This window comes from Mesoplodon bidens, assembly GCF_964165515.1.
Source record: "Mesoplodon bidens genome assembly, chromosome: 14".
Classification (NCBI taxonomy): Eukaryota; Metazoa; Chordata; class Mammalia; order Artiodactyla; family Ziphiidae; genus Mesoplodon; species Mesoplodon bidens.
In genome coordinates, this window is record NC_138170.1 from 15,635,916 (window position 1) to 15,654,045 (window position 18,130).

The 18,130-nt window shown below is 42.5% G+C and overlaps 1 protein-coding gene across 1 annotated transcript in view; it reads left to right on the forward strand.

The window, feature by feature from the left end:
* The window catches only part of VWA3B (von Willebrand factor A domain containing 3B), a 217,297-nt gene that overhangs the window by 23,111 nt on the left and 176,056 nt on the right, over positions 1-18,130 (forward strand). The window contains 3 exon segments of the mRNA XM_081254147.1: positions 1,913-2,163; positions 3,902-4,061; positions 11,105-11,274. Coding sequence (XP_081110273.1) covers positions 1,913-2,163; positions 3,902-4,061; positions 11,105-11,274 — 581 coding nt within the window.

Consider the following 18,130-nt stretch of genomic DNA (forward strand, 5'->3'; position numbering starts at 1 on the left):
AGGCTGGCGTTAAATATATAGGTTGCCTTGGGTAGTATGGTCATTTTAACAATATTAATTCTTCCAATCCGTGAACACAGTATATCTTTCTATCTGTTTGTGTCATCTTTAATTTCTTTCATTAGTGTCTTAATAGTTTTCTGAGTACAGGTCTTTTACCTCCTTAGGTTTATTCCTAGGTATTTTATTCTTTTTGATGTGATCGTAAATGGGAGTGTTTTCTTAATTTCTCTTTGTGATGGTTCATTGTTGGTGTATAGAACTAAAACAAATTTCTGTATACTAATTTTGTATCCTGAATTCATTGATGAACTCTGGTAGTTTTTTGGTGGTGTCTTTAGGATTTTCTATACATAGTATCTTGTCATTTGCAAATAGTGACAGTTTTACTTCTTCCTTGCCAATTTGAATTCCTTTTATTTCTTTTTTGTCGGATTGCTCTGGCTAAGACTTACAATACTATGTTGAATTAAAGTGGCAAGAGCAGGCATCCTCGTCTTGTTCCTGATCTTAGAGGAAATGCTTTCAGCTTTTCACCATCAAGTATGCTGTTAGCTATAGGTTTATCATATATTGCCTTTATTTTGTCGAGGTATGTTCCCTCTATATCCACTTTGTGTAGAGTTTTTTTTTTTAATCATAAATGGATGTTAAGTTTTGTCAAAACCTTTTTCTGCATCCATTGAGATGATCATATGATTTTTATTCTTCAGTTTGTTAAAGTGGTGTATCGCATTTATTGATTTGCAGGTGCTGAACCATCCTTGCATCTCTGGGATAAATCCCACTTGATCATGATATATGATCCTTTTAATGTATTTTTGGATTTGGTTTGCTAATATTTTGTTGAAGATTTTTGCATCTATGTTAATCAGTGATAAGCCTGTAATTTTCTCTTTTTGTGATAATCTGGTTTTGGTATCAGGGTGATGCTGGCCTGGTAGAACGAGTTTGGAAGTATTCTTTCCTTTGCAATTTTTGTGGAATAGTTTGAGAAGGATAGGTGTTAACTCTTCTCTAAATGTTTGGTAGAATTCACCTGTGAAGCCATCTGGTTCTACACTTTTGTTTTGGGGGATTTGTTGGGTTTTTTTAAATTACTGATTCAATTTCATTACTGATAATTGGCCTGTTCATATTTTCTATTTCTTCCTGGTTCCATCTGGGAGATTTGTGCATTTCTTCTAGGTTGTTCATTTTATTGGTGTATAGTTGTTCATAGCAATCTCTTATGATCCTTTGTATTTCTGTAGTGTTGGTTGTAAGTTTTTCTTTTTCATTACTGGTTTTATTGATTTGGGCACTCTCTTTTTTTTCTGTATGAGTCTGGCTAAAGGTTTATCAGTTTTGTTTATCTTTTCAAAGAACCAACTCTTAGTTTCATTGTTATTTTCATTGCTTCTTTAGTCTGTATTTCATTTATTTCTGCTCTGATCTTGATGATTTCCTTCTTTCTACTAACTCCGTGTTTTGTTTGTTCATCTTTTTCTAGTTCCTTTAGGAACTTTTTTCCCCTCTGCCTTTGCTAATCTCTCTTTTCTTCTACCTAGTTTCTTAAAGTACCCCTGAGCATTTTCAGATAAAAATCATTCTGTAACTAGAAAGATTAAACACAATCTGGAAACACATTTTTTTAAAAAGAGTGCTATATTTTTGAATAGATTTTATCACCATGTTTCCTTCTATGGGGAATTATCCAAGCGTTTTTCAGTTGAAAGATTGGAAGACTTCCTCCTGGATTATGTGGAGTTTGAAGGATCATCTATGAAACTGTTATTAATGTACAGTTCTTGATGGCATAGCCCATGACTCAGTGGGCCCTATTGTTCCTGGCTGCAGTGTGGTTCAAATGACTTGATTTGGTGTGCTTTTATTAATTTTATTTTATTTTGTTACTTTTATTTTCATTAAGTTGACAGCCAAATCAGAACTGATCTATCAGTATGTGGAACACTTAACACAAGCTGTGGAGAGCTACAAGCAGCGGATGGACTGGCTCACCAGCAACAGCCGGCAGATATTTGGTGTCATCTTGGAACAGTGCATCACCATAGTGCTGGATTTTGGCGGCATGCTGGAGGAGGAGCTTAATCTGTGCCAAGATACTCTAATCATGGTCCTCCAGGAGCAGGTGGCTCACATAGCCAAGTTCAATATCATATGGTGAGTTCCCATAGGAAAGGAGTATTTCCCTGAAATTTCATGAGTAATTTTCATGTATTTGGAGTTAAGGAGCATAACTAACACAGTTAGATCTGTGGGGAGGGAGGAGCTATAATCTTGTAATTTCCTAGAATATATCATTCCAGCAGAAAACCCACAATGAGTAAATCTTAAAAACTTTTATCTGCTTTGTATATGGCATCTTAGTTTTCAAATTAGAAGAGACTTTAAAACATTGTTTTCTTCAGCGTATGGTATGGCAAGGTCAAAATATAAGAATATAAATTCTTAAAATTAAAATTCCTTCACACGTTTTAGACTTTAGATTCAATAATGAATTCCAATGTCACAAATTTCACTGCTTTTCAGATTGAGTTTGCAGCTCAAATTGATTTCCCCTGTAAGTTGACCCCCTTTAATCAGAACAACAGGTGGCTGGCTTTATAGACTTTCCCATATTTCAGAGTTTTCACAATCAATTTTTTACAGATTCTTGGATTCAAGAGAATTTGGACTTTAGCACTGACTTCTCATGTGGAACAGTGGCTGTACTTCCCTGACAGAAAACGTCTGGATGAGAGGGACATCTATCTAATTGAGTTTTTCTTTTTTAAGTAAAATATTTTCAGCTAAACAGATGACACCTTTGAGGATGCTGCCTAATTGTGTTCTATCCCAGGTTTCTATTTCTGTCGCAGTTATATTATTGAAGGAATTAAGTGATTAAGTCTACAGTGCTTTAGCTTCCTTGGAAATGTGTAGCATAGATGCCACTCAGCCAGATTCTCTACCCAAAGGGCCACACAGAGGTAAGGCAGCCTCTGTATCTGGAGGTGGGCTAGGAGGGGCAAATCAGGCTGATTCATTTAGTCCAGGATTCACATAATTCTTATAATTACAAATTCATAAGTGATTTATAAAATTCATTTAATTATAAACACAGAGATAAACTCAAGTGGCCCTTGTTTTTTTGGGGGTATTCCATCACATTTCTAAGCTCAAATTAAATGATTGAATCAAAATGTCCCAGGATTTAAAAACTTATGCTCTGCTGAACGCAGAACAATACTATTTTTGATCCAAAAAAGGTAACTGATGGGAATCTTTCAGAACAATGAAAACAATGTAATAAAAGAATTAGAAATAAAATTGTGGAGTAACAAAATTGTTGCTGATTTGTAAATCTTAATGCTGTGAATCCTTAGAAACTTAACTATTCACAGAAGACAGTTGCATCTAAACCTTCCTATTTATGAAAATAACTTTCCCCAATAATTTTTTTGACATTAAAATTTTTTTATTGAAATATAGTTGATTTACAATGTGGTGTTAGTTTTAGGTATACAGCAAAGTGATTCGGTTTTATATATTTATATATATATATTCCTTTTTAGATTCTTTTCCATTATAGGTTATTACAAGATACTGAGCGTAGTTCCCTGTGCACGTTCCTCAGTAATTTTAATGCAATTGTTAATGTTCGAATTTTTGAGATTTTAAAATTATCCTGTAAACGTTGTTTTTCCCAGTCAGTACAGCTTATGGAAGGTCATAGTGCTTTGGAAACCTGCCTTAAACAGCTCACCTGTTTTCTTGGTAACTTTGAGAGGGCTGGGAGATGTGTTTTCTTTCTCTCAGCTCTGGTGACATTAGGTGTCTTGCTGCTTGTAGCTGTGAGACTGAGGGCTGACAGCTACATTGACCACTGCCAGTGACAGCCCCATGCGGTCCCTTTCAGGGTTTCTCAAGAGCCTGTGAAATGGCAGGAAGGTGCTGTTCCTGTGACGGCACAATCCATAGCCGCTGCCATCAGCTGGGTTGAGAAATCGCCTTTTGAGCTGGCTCTGAGCCAGACTAGCCGCTTAGACGCTCTGCTGGAGGCGAGGAAAGACGAATCGGTAAGTGTGTGTCTGTGTCTGCTCCCACATCACGAAGGTGGCTTTGCGCTTATTCCTTCACACTCAGTATCCGCATACTGCCTTCCAGCTGAGCTTGGGCCCTTCCAATTGCATCCCACAGAGACTGCATCCTTGGCATTCAAGAGCCCCAGCAGTCTTAATCCTGTTCACCTCTGAATTTGGAACCAATTGATAAATAGGTGACAGGCCCCGGATGGGGATCAAAAGAGCATCTCTGGTGATGGCAGGGCTGGACCAACCAAAATGAGACTCTAACACCTGAGCCTGGCTGGGCTTCCCCTAGGGGGCGTCATTGGGGCCGCAGGGCAGGCCCTTATTTAGCCGCTGCCAGGAGAGCCACGTGCTGCTCACAGCCCCCGAGCATTGAGAAGGGAAGGGAGTGAGGCCGTGAGTGTGCATCTCTAATGCTTCAATTCCACTCTTGCTCTCCTGACAATTAGATAAACCCATCTCTTATGGGAGGAGAGGTTGGAAGACTTGTCACTGAACCTTGAGGATGAGGAAATAGGGTTTCCCAGCATCCATGCTCTGAATCTTTCCCAGTTCCTCCTCTTCACAGATGGGTCCATCATGTGCTTTCCAAGGGGAAGTGTATCCCAGTCAGTGTGTCATCCATTCTTGAATGCCGATGCATTCACATAAGCTTTTTGATAAGGACCTTTCGGATATAAAGCTTTACCTGGAAGAAGTGATTAACTGGTGGTGGTTTATATCTCTTTTAGCCACAAGAGTGTGTTTTTGTGAGCAGCTCTAATGGTGGGACTGTTAAGGGTGGTGACAGGCTAGAGAGGAAGTACTCTGGGCACATGAGGTCCTTAGGCCAACCTTACTCCCCAGGTAGGGATAAGTCTGCTTTCTCTTGGGATACAGATGCTTAACTAATCCTTACTAATTGATTAATATTAATACTTAATTGCTTCTTCCACTCTGGAATCCCGGGGATTCTGCAGGTTTCAAGCTTTACTCTGCCGCATTAAGAAGTCCTTTCTTGGGCAAGGTGGCCATGTGCTGGCACCTTCAAAGGAGAGCTCCCAGTGGTCACCAGACTGTGTTTATTGATACCGAGGGTGATGGTTTGAAATTGGAAACATACTGTTTATCCTCAGAAAGCCAGAGGAACAAATGTTTCCCATTAAAGAAGAATGAAATGCAAGCAGCTTTGTTCTTTGGCCTTTTAAGTTTGTTTTAACATCATTTAAAATTTCAAATGTCTGGACACCTTAATAAGCATTCAAGAAATGGAATATTTCACAGGCTCTTGGATGTGTGTGTGTGTGTGCGCGCGCATGTGCACGTACAGGTGTGCTCTCCTTCTTTGTCTGTTTACCTGGCTCCCCGGTCATAGGTGGTTCTGGCAACCCGACCTGACTGCAAGATTTCCTGGTGACCTTGACTTTCTGTTTTACTTCCCTCTGGTTTGTATGTCTCCTTTCTCTGGAGGGTTTTTCCCTAGCCCAGGAAATGTGTAACAATTTAGTGAGTTCCAGGGAAGTTCTGTAGAAGAGGGATAACCAAGAAAGAAGCTTCCAGGCACTGGTCATCAAATGTCACGTGAAAACTCTTGAGAAGAGACCATGGGGTATGAAAGATGCTAAACATATTCAGACCATGGTATTCTTCACCCAGAGCTTATATCTGGTTGTGGTCCTGAGGAAAAGTTTAGTAAATGCAACTGCCGCACATATAAAAATGCATGCTCTGTGTCTTATGAGGAGTAAAGAAAAGCATGCATGGGGACTTCCCTGGCAGTCCAGTGATTAAGACTCCACACTTCCACTGCAGGGGGCATGGGTCTGATCCCTGGTTGGGGAACTAAGATCCTGCATATCTTGCAGAGCGGACAAAAACAACCCCAGAAAAGCATGCATGTGTTAGGGGTGGGGAGAGAAACGGTTCCCATAAAGATCTGCTGCTCTGCCCTGAGCCCCTCATGTCCACCCCAGTGAGTTTCCAGTTGATCCATGTGGCTGCAGTTTGCTATGAACAGAAAGGATTTAAGGCTTAAGAAATGTTTTGAACAGTAAATCTAAAACCCCAGTCTTTTCCTACTCATGATAACCTGCTTTGAGTTTTCATCTTCCTCCATGAGTGGATCCTGAGAGGAACCAAGAAAGTGGGTATTGTCTTGTGTTCAGAGATTAACAGGGAAGTGGGTTTTTGTACCTGTCCACGTGAAGAAGGAGGGCTGACTGATGGGCTTGGTTACGATGAAGGAGGATGCCCAGAGGCCACTGGCCTCCAGGACTGGTCTTTGTAACCATGGGTGGGCCAGGAAGATTTACCAGAGACAGATGACAGAGCGTGAGCCTTCGGGTCCAGGAAGAGCCCGGGCAGAGCGTGGGGTCTATTTAACTCGTGTATCTCATAGTGGCACATGAAGAGCACTGTTGATGGATGAGTTACTGGTGTACCCTGTAAAAAAGAACCTGGTGCATGGGAAGGGCGGCCCTTGGAGTATTGAGGAGTTGTTTAGAGGGGCTGGTGCTGCCTTCAGAGCCCAGGCATGTGTCTGGCACAGGGTTTCTACTCTGCAGCGCCCTCTGGTCTCTGGATGCATCTTTTGGAAGTTGGTAGCTTCCGTGGCCTTTTTGAGGAGGGGTGCTGTGTCAGTCAGGAGGCCCTGGATGGCCTGCTGACCAGGACGAGAAGGGTCCTTAGGAAAGAGATGGCTGTTTATCCAAAGCCCCAGTTCCCAGCTACCTAAGGGAGGGACCTGCCTTCTGCTTTCAAAGGCACCTGTATTTCTCTTTGTGTTCTCTCATCCTCTCTTGCATCTACCTGATAGGCACACATTTGTTTACTTTTCAAAAAAAAAGTCATATTCACTGAGAGACTAAGTGGGTGAATTAGAGGCAGACCCACATGATTCCATAAGGAACCTTCACCAGCAGACAGTGAGCAGAAGGCCTGGCCACATCAGTCATGACCCTGGCATTTCATTTTCTTCCTTGCTGCGGCTCAGACAGGCATCACATCTTTTCATCTTTGCCTTAGCATTGCCTAGTAATGGCAGTGCCTAGCATGGGCTCGATAAATGTTTGTTGAACAGTGAAGGAATAGAAAGGAAATAATGTCGATATTCTCGAGATTGGGGGTTAGATGTGGATCCCAGAGATTCCCATCCCCAAGCTATGGTACGGATTTGAGTTTTTTTTTTTTTTTTGCGGTATGCGGGCCTCTCACTGCTGTGGCCTCTCCCGTTGCGGAACACAGGCTCCGGACGCGCCGGCTCAGCGGCCATGGCTCACGGGCCCAGCCGCTCCGCGGCATGTGGGATCTTCCCAGACTGGGGCACGAACCCGTGTCCCCTGCATCGGCAGGCGGACTCTCAACCACTGCGCCACCAGGAAAGCCCTGGATTTGAATTTTTTTGAATTGAAAGGAGGTGGTCTGCATGGGACCAGGTGGGTGAATTTGCTGAGCCTTGTATGCCTGTGATGGGGATGTTGGGTTGGAATAGGGATCCTGAAGCCCAGGAGGCCGGAACGTTGGTGGCGGTCAGCGGTGTGAGGAGGAATCTGAGAAAGGAGCTGGATCAATAGCAAGGGGCAGCCACCACCCTGGGGGAGGGCGTGGTCAGAAAAATCCAAATGGGCTGAACCAGGGAGGGCGGCCCCAGGCGCAGGGAAGATCTGGAAGTTAGTTCCAAGCTCTGGAGTCGGTCAGCACTGTTGTAATGGTCAAAGTTATATGAAGGATAAGACAGATTTTGCTGGGCCTCTCACTGCTGTTTTGGTTGACTTTCATTTTTGTTTCCTTGCAAAGTGGGAATTCTTACACCCAGAGGCCTTGGGAGCTTCTGACACGCCGGAGCAGACGGCGGGCAGAGTGGAAGCAGCTGCTCCCAGTTTGGTTCTTCTTTTCCCCAAAACCCATGGCTGGGAAGATGGCAAGACCTCCTTGGTCAGGTGGATTGCAGGTTAACCTTGGGAAGCTGCAGAGCATGTGGCCCGACAGAATGAGACATATCAAGTGAAAACATAAAGGCTCCAACCTATTTTACGTAGTATAAAGTGGCAAGAGTTTTTGAGTCATGGTTAAATAGCTGCATGGAGCCCAAATATTTTTTATGTCTGGTGTTATCAAATTCGGTACAAATCAGCATTTAAGGCGATGCTGGTCAGTGCAGAAGCTGCTCCAGGTCCCCTTGCCCTCAAGGAGCACAGAGGTACTGGTTAAGGAGTGAGGATTCCCAGGAGGGTAATTCCCTTGAGCCAGACAACCTCCTGGACCCAACTTTTGGTCAGTGGTAGTGAGATTGGGGGTAGGAGCCTTGGATGGTGTGGGGACCAAGGAGGTGAAAACAGTGCCCACCCCTGGCCACCTTCTCGTCTCATGATCGCACCTCTCCATTTCTGGGAGTCCCCATCATCTCTAACATGTGAGGACCAGTCTCGCCATGATGAGCTGACAGACTGCAGCGGCTGAACAAAGCAAAGGACACAAGTTCGTGAGCTCAGGCAGGCTGGGTTCACTGGCTGCTCAGCCGGGTCAAATAACCTGTCCAGGCCTCAGTTTCTGCATCTGTAAACTGGTCATGATAACAAGCATTCAAATTGATGTTAGCTGCTCATCCCCAATAGCAGACGGCCTCAAAGCCATTTCACTTTCAAAGGCATTTTGCCAAATTTGGGGGGATAGTAGTAGGTAGCATATTTATCGTCCTCTCTGTTTTTCTAAATGTCATTATGTGAGCAGAAAGGAGAGGCAGAAAGGCAGTGTGCAGATGGAGGTGAGGCAGCTGGTCTCTGGGAAAGTGTATCCCTGGAAATCTAGAGCACAGGTAACGGGGAGTTGACCGAAAACACAGGCAACTAAGAAGCTGAGTAAGGACCTTAGTGAATAGTGAATAGCCCCATAGCCTTAATTAATGAAGGAAAGGAAATCCTGACTCACTGCTGGCTATAGCAATTTCTAGTTTGCTGAAGTCTCGAGGGAAAAAACATCTCTGTGTGAGGATTTCAGGCTCTTGGGTTATTGCCAGAGCAAAGAAGCTGTGTTTACGCAGCATGCAGTGGAGACAGAGGGAGTCAGAAGCTGCCGACAGACCAGCCAGAGTTGTTTGTCCTCACTCACTTCCCTGTTGATCTACCAAACCCTAGAATATACTCCCTGGGTCTGTTCCCCTGTCTTGAGCCATGTGTGTTCTTAGACCCTCTGAGAGGATGAAGCTGTCCTCATGCTAAACTTGGGCACCAACACAGCTGGTAAACTAGTAACTGCAGCTCACTGGAGCCTATTCAAGACGTCTTACAGAAGGTAGTGTCTAACACCGGGAAGAGAACAACATAGAATGCATTTTCTGGAAGAACAGTATTAGTTGTATAATTAGGAATCTGGAGAACACTTTCTTCCTCCTGTCAGTGTTTTTTCTGCTTCTCAGGTGACTGACTGGGAGAAATGTACAACCTTGCTCAGTCTTTACCACCCATGAGGTACTTCTGAAAATCAGGGACTTCGTGATGAAGGGCCTGAGAGAGAGAGTCATGGGGGCAGGAAGACTCTTTGTGCCCAGCCTGGGGAGGAATGTTGCTGAAGTAGGCTGGGCTCAGCTCCCACCCCGGCGGTCTCCTAACTCCCAGCCTGGCCCCTCTGCCACCCTCTCCCCACCTGCCTTCTTGGGCACAGCCTGCCCCCTGCTGCCGCAGACCAGGTGTCCTAAGCAGCTGGGAGCTGACCCTCAGCCCACCTCTCTCTGGGCCAGGTAGCTTTAAGTCCCAGCTTTGAACTCGAGGTCAGGTAATTGACTATTTACCTTCAGCTAATTGGGGATGTGTGATTAGAAGCTCATGAATCCTAAAGGGCTGGTGACATCTGTTTATCCCTTAAAACACAATACAGGGACTCCCCTGGTGGTCCAGTGGTTAAGACTCCCCTCTCCCAATGCAGGGGCCCACGTTTGATCCCTGGTCAGGGAACTAGATCCCACATGCATGCCGCAACTAAGAGTTTGCATGCCACAACTAAGACCCAGTGCAGCCAAATATATAAATATTTTTAAAAACACAATATATTTGCTGGGGGTTTCTGCCCCAGTTATTTGTGGAGACAATCACTTAGGGTGCTTTTAGGGGCAGGTTTAGATGATATGTGTTCCTGGCTCTACCTGTGGTTTTACTTTCTGTGATTTATATATGTACATAAGTGTATGCCATCTTGCTGAAGCTCAGTCATGAAGTCAACTGCATAATCTCCCTTTTCACAAGTGAAGAAACTGAACCTAAACCACTTGCCCGAGGTTACAGAACTCCTCAGTGGCAGGGGAGACCCTTAGAGCAGTGTAGTTAAGGGTGAGGCCCAGTGGATGGCATCGACATCTTTAAATTAAGCAGGGCATCGTCTCCTACCTGGGTGAGGTATTCATCTCCCAGATTCCTGGTTTAAAGGGTGTGTGTGTGTGTGTGTGTGTGTGTGTGTGTGGGTGTGTGTGGGTGGGTGGGTGTGGGTGTGTGTGGGTGTGTGGGTGTGTGGGTGTGTGTTTCCTGACTCCTGGCCTGGCGTGGCTCCTGACTGGCCATGTGAAATCAGGACAGCCTCACCTCCCCCAGGCGAGTGTGTGTCCCGGAGGTGAGACCAGCTGGGAGTATGCCCTCCTTCCCACACACAGCCTCAGACTGAGGATGCCTGAGCCGGCACTGCAGGATTCTGGCACCGCCATAGGGAATTGCTAATAAACTTCCTGCCCCCAGTGGCCGGGTGGACACATCCTTCATTCGTGGACTTGAGAATAGCTGCTCCTGACCTGCATAATTTATTCGTGGGCTCAGAGGAAGCTCTTCTCCAAATCCACCAACCATATCCTTCCCATGCAAAGCCTAACACTTCTTAGCACCGGGCCTTGAATATCTTACTTCCTGAATTTGGCCCCAGCACATGGTCATGAAACATTGAGCAGTGCTCCTCTTCTTTCTGCCCACTTATTTTTTTAAAGAGGCAGGTTTATAGAGAGTATATTGCCGATGAGTCTGGTTCACAGCTAGGGTGCATCAGGGAAATAAACTGTTGGTGTCACTGTTCTGCAGGTTGAATCCATTTATTACTTTGTGGTGGGGGATGTTCCAGAGGAATCCAAGGAGCTTCTCCTTCAGAGGGCTTTGGAGGTCCCATATCCTGTCTGCACGGTGTCCTTCAATGCCAGAAGAGAGGGTACGACAGCTTTCTTAAAGGATCTGAGTGCCAAGACCCGAAGCAGGTAGGCAGAAAACGTGCTGTGGGAAGACCGCAAGCGAGCTGCGTGCTTGCCCGTAGTCGACAGTGGGTCTTGATTCCTAACGGTCTTCCTGACCGGTCGGTTGCTGTGTTCTCCTCTTTCCAGTAGTCTTTAGTCTCCATTCACCTTTGCTCCTCTACCTGGCATTAATCCTGCCTTTTTTTCTGATGCTTTGACATTTTGGGGTCTTGCTGACCCTGGCAGACGGCGCCTCCCAAGGTTAGCTGATTCCTAAAGACGGTAAAAGACTCACCCGGGACGGAATGCACCTTTTATGTGCAAACTAACCAATCCAGCCCACACTCTGAATCCAGGCTCTCATACCCTAAGCACTGTCCCCTGCCCCAGTCACCCCAGGGCCAGGTACCTGACAGCTCAGGACGGCACCTGCTGAAATCATTCAAACTAGCCAATCCTAAGCCTGCTTACCCTGCCTCACCCATTTCTCTCTGCAGGATCCACAAGAAAGACTTGCCCATGTTTTCCCCTTGTTCTCTCTGCTTCCTGACCAAAGCCGGGGCTTCCCTGTGTGGCCCTGTGTGGTGTGGCATGCCCCCATCTCTTTGGAACAATATTAGTCGGTTCTGGCTGCCACAAGAAAACACCACAGACTGCGTGGCTTAAGTGACATATTTATTTCTCACAATTCTGAAGGCTGGGAAGTCCAAGACCAAGGTGCTAGCAGATTCTGTTTCTGGTGAGAACTCTCTTTCTCTCTTGTAGGCAGCTGCCCTCTTTCTTGCTGTGTCCTTCCATCCTTCCATGGAGGACAGAGAGAGACAGACAGAGACAGAGAGAGAGAGAGGGAGACACAGACAGAGAGAGAGAGGGCGTGTAAACTCTTTGGTGTCTCTTCTTAAAAGGATACCAATCCTATTGGATCAGGGCCCCACCCCTATGACCTCATTTAACCTTAATTACCTTCTTATAAGTCCTATCTCCAAATACAATCCCATTGAAGATTAAGGCTTCAACACAGATATTTGGGGAGGTGAGGGGCGGGGGCACAATTCAGTCCATAGCAGAAACTGTGAGTGGCAGACTATCTTTTTTTTTAACATCTTTATTGGAGTATAATTGCTTTACAATGGTGTATTAGTTTCTGCTGTATAACAAAGTGAATCAGCTATACATATACATACATCCCCATATCTCCTCCCTCTTGCGTCTCCCTCCCACCCTCCCTATCCCACCCCTCTAGGTGGGCATAAAGCACCAAGCTGATCTCCCTGTGCTATGTGGCTGCTTCCCACTAGCTATCTGTTTTACATTTGGTAGTGTATATATGTCCATGCCTCTCTCTCACTTCATCCCAGCTTACCCTTCCCACTCCCCGTGTCCTCAAGTCCATTCTCTACATCTGTGTCTTTATTCCTATCCTGCCCCTAGGTTCTTCAGAACCTTTTTTTTTTTTTGAGATACCATATATATGTATTAGCATATGGTTTTTGTTTTCCTCTTTCTGACTTACTTCACTCTGTATGACAAACTCTAGGTCCATCCAACTCACTACAAATAACTCAATTAAGTTTATTTTTTATGGCTGAGTAATATTCCATAGTATATATGCACCACATCTTCTTTATCGATTCATCTGTTGATGGACACTTAGGTTGCTTCCATGTCCTGGCTCTTGTAAATAGAGCTACAGTGAACATTGAGGTACATGACTCTTTGAATTATGGTTTTCTCAGGGTATAGGCCCAGTAGTGGGATTGCTGGGTCATATGGTAGTTCTGTTTTTAGCTTCTTAAGGAACCTCCATACTATTCTCCATAGTGGCTGTATCAATTTACATTCCCACCAACAGTGCAAGAGGGTTCCCTTTTCTCCACACCCTCTCCAGCATTTATTGTTTGTAGATTTTTTGATGACGGCCATTCTGACTGGTGTGAGGTGATACCTGACTGTAGTTTTCATTTGCATTTCTCTAATGATTACTGATGTCGAGCATTGTTTCATGTGTTTGTTGGTGATCTGTATATCTTGTTCGGAGGAATGTCTGTTTAGGTCTTCTGCCCATTTTTGGATTGGGTTGTTTGTTTTTTTGATATTGAGTTGCATGAGCTGCTTGTAAATTTAGGAGGTTAATCCTTTGTCAGTTGCTTCATTTGCAAATATTTTCTCCCATTCTGAGGGTTGTCTTTTTGTCTTGTTTATGGTTTCCTTTGCTGTGCAAAAGCTTTGAAGTTACATTAGGTCCCATTTTTTAATTTTTGTTTTTATTTCCATTTCTCTAGGAGGTGGGTCAAAAAGGATCTTGCTGTGATTTATGTCCTAGAGTGTTCTGACTAGGTTTTCCTCTAAGAGTTTTATAGTGTGTGGCCTTACATTTAGGTCTTTAATCCAGTTTGAGTTTATTTTTGTGTATGGTGTTAGGGGGTGTTCTGATTTCATTCTTTTACATGTAGCTGTCCTGTTTTCCCAGCAAAACTTATTGAAGAGGCTGTCTTTTCTCCATTGTATAGTCTTGCCTCCTTTATCAAAAATAAGGTGACCATAGGTGTGTGGGTTTATCTCTGGGCTTTGTATCCTGTTCCATTGATCTATATTTCTGTTTTTGTGCCGGTACCATACTGTCTTGATTACTGTAGCTTTGTAGTATAGTCTGAAGTCAGGGAGCCTGATTCCGCCAGCTCTGCTTTTCTTTCTCAAGATTGCTTTGCTATTCAGGGTCTTTTGTGTTTCCATACAAATTGTGAAATTTTTTGTTCTAGTTCTGTGAAAAATGCCATTGGTAGTTGGATAGGGATTGCATTGAATCTGGAGATTGCTTTGGATAGTATAGTAATTTTCACAATGTTGATTCTTCCAGTCCAGGAACATGGTGTATCTCTCTATCTGTTTGTATTATCTTTGATTTCTTTCGTCAGTGTCTTATGGTTTTCTGCATACAGGTCTTTTGTCTCGTTAGGTCGGTTTATTCCTAGATATTTTATTCTTTTTGTTGCCATGGTAAATGGGAGTGTTTCCTTCATTTCTGTTTCAGATTTTTCATCATTAGTGTACAGGAATGCCAGAGATTTCTGTGCATTAATTTTGTATCCTGCTACTTTACCAAATTCATTAATTAGCTCTAGTAATTTTCTGGTAGCATCTTTAGGATTCTCTATGTATAGTATCATGTCATCTGCAAACAGTGACAGCTTTACTTCTTCTTTTCCGATTTGGATTCCCTTTATTTCTTTTTCTTCTCTGATTGCTGTGGCTAAAAATTCCAAAACTGTTGAATAATAGTGGTGAGAGTGGGCAACCTTGTGTTGTTCCTGATCTTAGTGGAAATGGTTTCAGTTTTTCACCATGAGAACGATATTGGCTGTGGGTTTGTCATATATGGCCTTTATTATTTTGAGGTAAGTTCCCTCTATGCCTACTTTCTGGAGAGTTTTTATCATAAATGGGTGTTGAATTTTGTCAGAAGCTTTTTCTGCATCTATTGAGATGTTGATATGGTTTTTCTCTTTCAGTTTGTTAATATGGTTTATCACATTGATTGATTTGCATATATTGAAGAATCCTTGCATTCTTGTGATAAACCCCACTTGATCATGGTGTATGATTCTTTTAATGTGCTGTTGGATTCTGTTTGCTAGTATTTTGTTGAGGATTTTTGCATCTATTTTCATCAGTGATGCTGCCTATGGTTTTCTTTCTTTGGGACATCTTTGTCTGGTTTTGGTATCATGCTGATGGTGGCCTCGTAGAATGAGTTTGGGAGTGTTCCTCCCTCTGCTATGTTTTGGAAGAGTTTGAGAAGGAGAGGTGTTAGCTCTTCTCTAAATGTTTGCTAGAATTCACCTGTGAAGCCATCTGGTCCTGGTTTTTTTTTTTGTTGAATGATTTTTAATCATAGTCTCAATTTCAGTGCTTGTGATTGGTCTGTTTTTATTTTCTGTTTCTTCCTGGTTCAGCCTCGGAAGGTTGTGCTTTTCTAAGAATTTGTCCAGTTCTTCCAGGTTGTCCATTTTATTGGCATATAGTTGCTTGTAGTAATCTCTTATGATCCTTTGTATTTCTGCAGTGTCAGTTGTTACTTTCCTTTTTCATTTCTAATTCTACTGATTTGTGTCTTCTCCTTTTTTTTCTTGATGAGTCTGGCTAATGGTTTATCAATTTTGTTTATCTTCTCAAAGAACGAGCTTTTAGTTTTATTGATCTTTGCTATTGTTTCCTTCATTTCTTTTTCATTTATTTCTGATCTGATATTTATGATTTCTTTCCTTCTGCTAACTTTGGGGTTTTTTTGTTCTTCTTTCTCTGGTTGCTTTAGGTGTAAGGTTAGGTTGTTTATTTGAGATGTTTCTTGTTTCTTGAGGTAGGATTATATTGCTATAAACTTCCCTCTCAGAGCTGCTTTTGCTCCATCCCATAGGTTTTGGGTCGTCGTGTTTTCATTGTCATTTTTCTCTAGGTATTTTTTGATTTCCTCTTTGATTTCTTCAGTGATGTCTTGGTTATTAAGTAGTGTATTGTTTAGCCTCCATGTGTTTCTATTTTTTACAGGTTTTTCCCTGTAATTGATATCTAGTCTCATAGCATTGTGGTCATAAAAGATACTTGATACGATTTCAATTTTGTTAAATTTACCAAGGCTTGATTTGTGACCCAAGATATGATCTATCCTGGAGAATGTTCCATGAGCACTTGAGAAGATAGTGTATTCTGTTGTCTTTGGATGGAATGTCCTATGAATATCAAGTAAGTCCATCGTGTTTAATGTGTCATTTAAAGCTTGTGTTTCCTTATTTATTTTCATTTTGGATGATCTGTCCATTGGTGAAAGTGGGGTGTTAAAGTCTCCTACTATGAATGTGTTACTGTTGATTTCCCCTTTTATGGCTGTTAGCATTTGCCTTATGTATTGAGGTGCTCCTATGTTGGGTGCATAAATATTTACAATTGCTGTATCTTCTTCAATTGATCCCTGATCATTATTTAGTGTCCTTCTTTGTCTCTTGCAATAGTCTTTATTTTAAAGTCTATTTTGTGTGATATGAGAATTGCTACTCCAGCTTTCTTTTGATTTCCATTCGCATGGAATATCTTTTTCCATCCCCTCACTTTCAGTCTGTATGTGTCCCTAGGTCTGAATTGGGTCTCTTGTAGACAGCATATGTATGGGTCTTGTTTTTGTATCCATTCAGCCAGTCTGTGTGTTTTGGTTGGAGCATTTGATACATTTACATTTAAGGTAATTATCGATATGTATGTTCCTATTACCATTTTCTTAACTGTTTTGGGTTTGTTATTCTGGGCCTTTTCCTTCTCTTGTGTTTCCTGCCTAGAGAAGTTTCTTTAGCATTTGTTGTAAAGCTGCTTTGGTGGTGCTGAATTCTGTTAGTTTTTGCTTATCTGTAAAGGTTTTAATTTCTCCGTGGAATCTGAGTGAGATCCTTGCTGGGTAGAGTAACCTTGTTTGTAGGTTCTTCCCTTTCATCACGTAAAATACGTCCTGCCACTCCCTTCTGGCTTGCAGAGTTTCTGCTTAATGATTAGCTCTTAACCTTATGGGGATTCCCTTGTATGTTATTTGTTGTTTTTCCCTTGCTGCTTTTAATATTTTTTCTTTGTATTTAATTTTTGATAGTTTGATTAATATGTCTTGGCATGTTTCTCCTTGGATTTATCCTGTATGTGACTCTGCACTTCCTGGACTTGATTGACTATTTCCTTTCCCATATTAAGGAAGTTTTCAAGTATAATCTCTTCAAATATTTTCTCAGTCCCTTTTTCTCTTCTTCTTCTGGGACTCCTATAATTCAAATGTTGGTGTGTTTAATGTTGTCCCAGTGGTCTCTGAGACTGTCCTCAAGTCTTTTCATTATTTTTCTTTATTCTGCTCTGTGGTAGTTATTTCCACTGTTTTATTTTCCAGGTCACTTATCCGTTCTTCTGCCTCAGTTATTCTGCTATTGATTCCTTCTAGAGAATTTTGTATTTCATTTATTGTGTTGTTCATCATTGTTTGTTAGCTCTTTCATTCTTCTAGGTCCTTGTTAAACATTTCTTCTATTTTCTCCTTTCTGTTTCCAAGATTTTGGATCATCTTTACTATTATTACTCTGTATTCTTTTTCAGGTAGACTTCCTGTTTCCTCTTCATTTGTTTGCTCTGGTGGGTTTTTACCTTACTCCTTCATCTGGTGTGTGTTTCTCTGTCTTCTCATTTTACTTAACTTACTGTGTTTGTGGTCTCCTTTTCACAGGCTGCAGGTTTGTAGTTCCCGTTGTTTTCGGTTTCTGCCCCCAGTGACTAAGGTTGGTTCAGTGGGTTGTGTAGGCTTCTTGGTGGAGGGGACTGGTGCCTGAGTTCTGGTGGATGAGGCTGGATCTTGTCTTACTAGTGGGCAGGACCGGGTCCAGTGGTGTGTTTTCAGGTGTCTGTGACCTTATTACGATTTTAGGCAGCTTCTCTGCTAATTGGTGGGGTTGTATTCCTGTCTTGCTAGTTGTTTGGCATAGGGTGTCCAGCACTGTAGCTTGTTGGTCATTGAGTGGATCTGGGTCTTAGCGTTGATATGGAGATCTCTGGGACAGCTTTCGCCGTTTGATATTCCATGGAGCCGGGATGTCTCTGGTGGACCAATGTCCTGAACTCGGCTCTCCTACCTCAGAGGCACAGGCCTGACACCTGGCTGGAGCACCAAGACCCTGTCAACCACATGGCTCAGAAGAAAAGGGAGAAAAACAGAAAGAAAGAAAGAAAAATAAATAAAATAAAATAAAGTTATTAAAATAAAATATTTTAAAAAATTATTAAAAATAAAAAATTAAAATGTAATTAAAAAAGAGAAAGAAAGGAAGAAGAGAACAACCAAACCAAAAAACAAATCCACCAA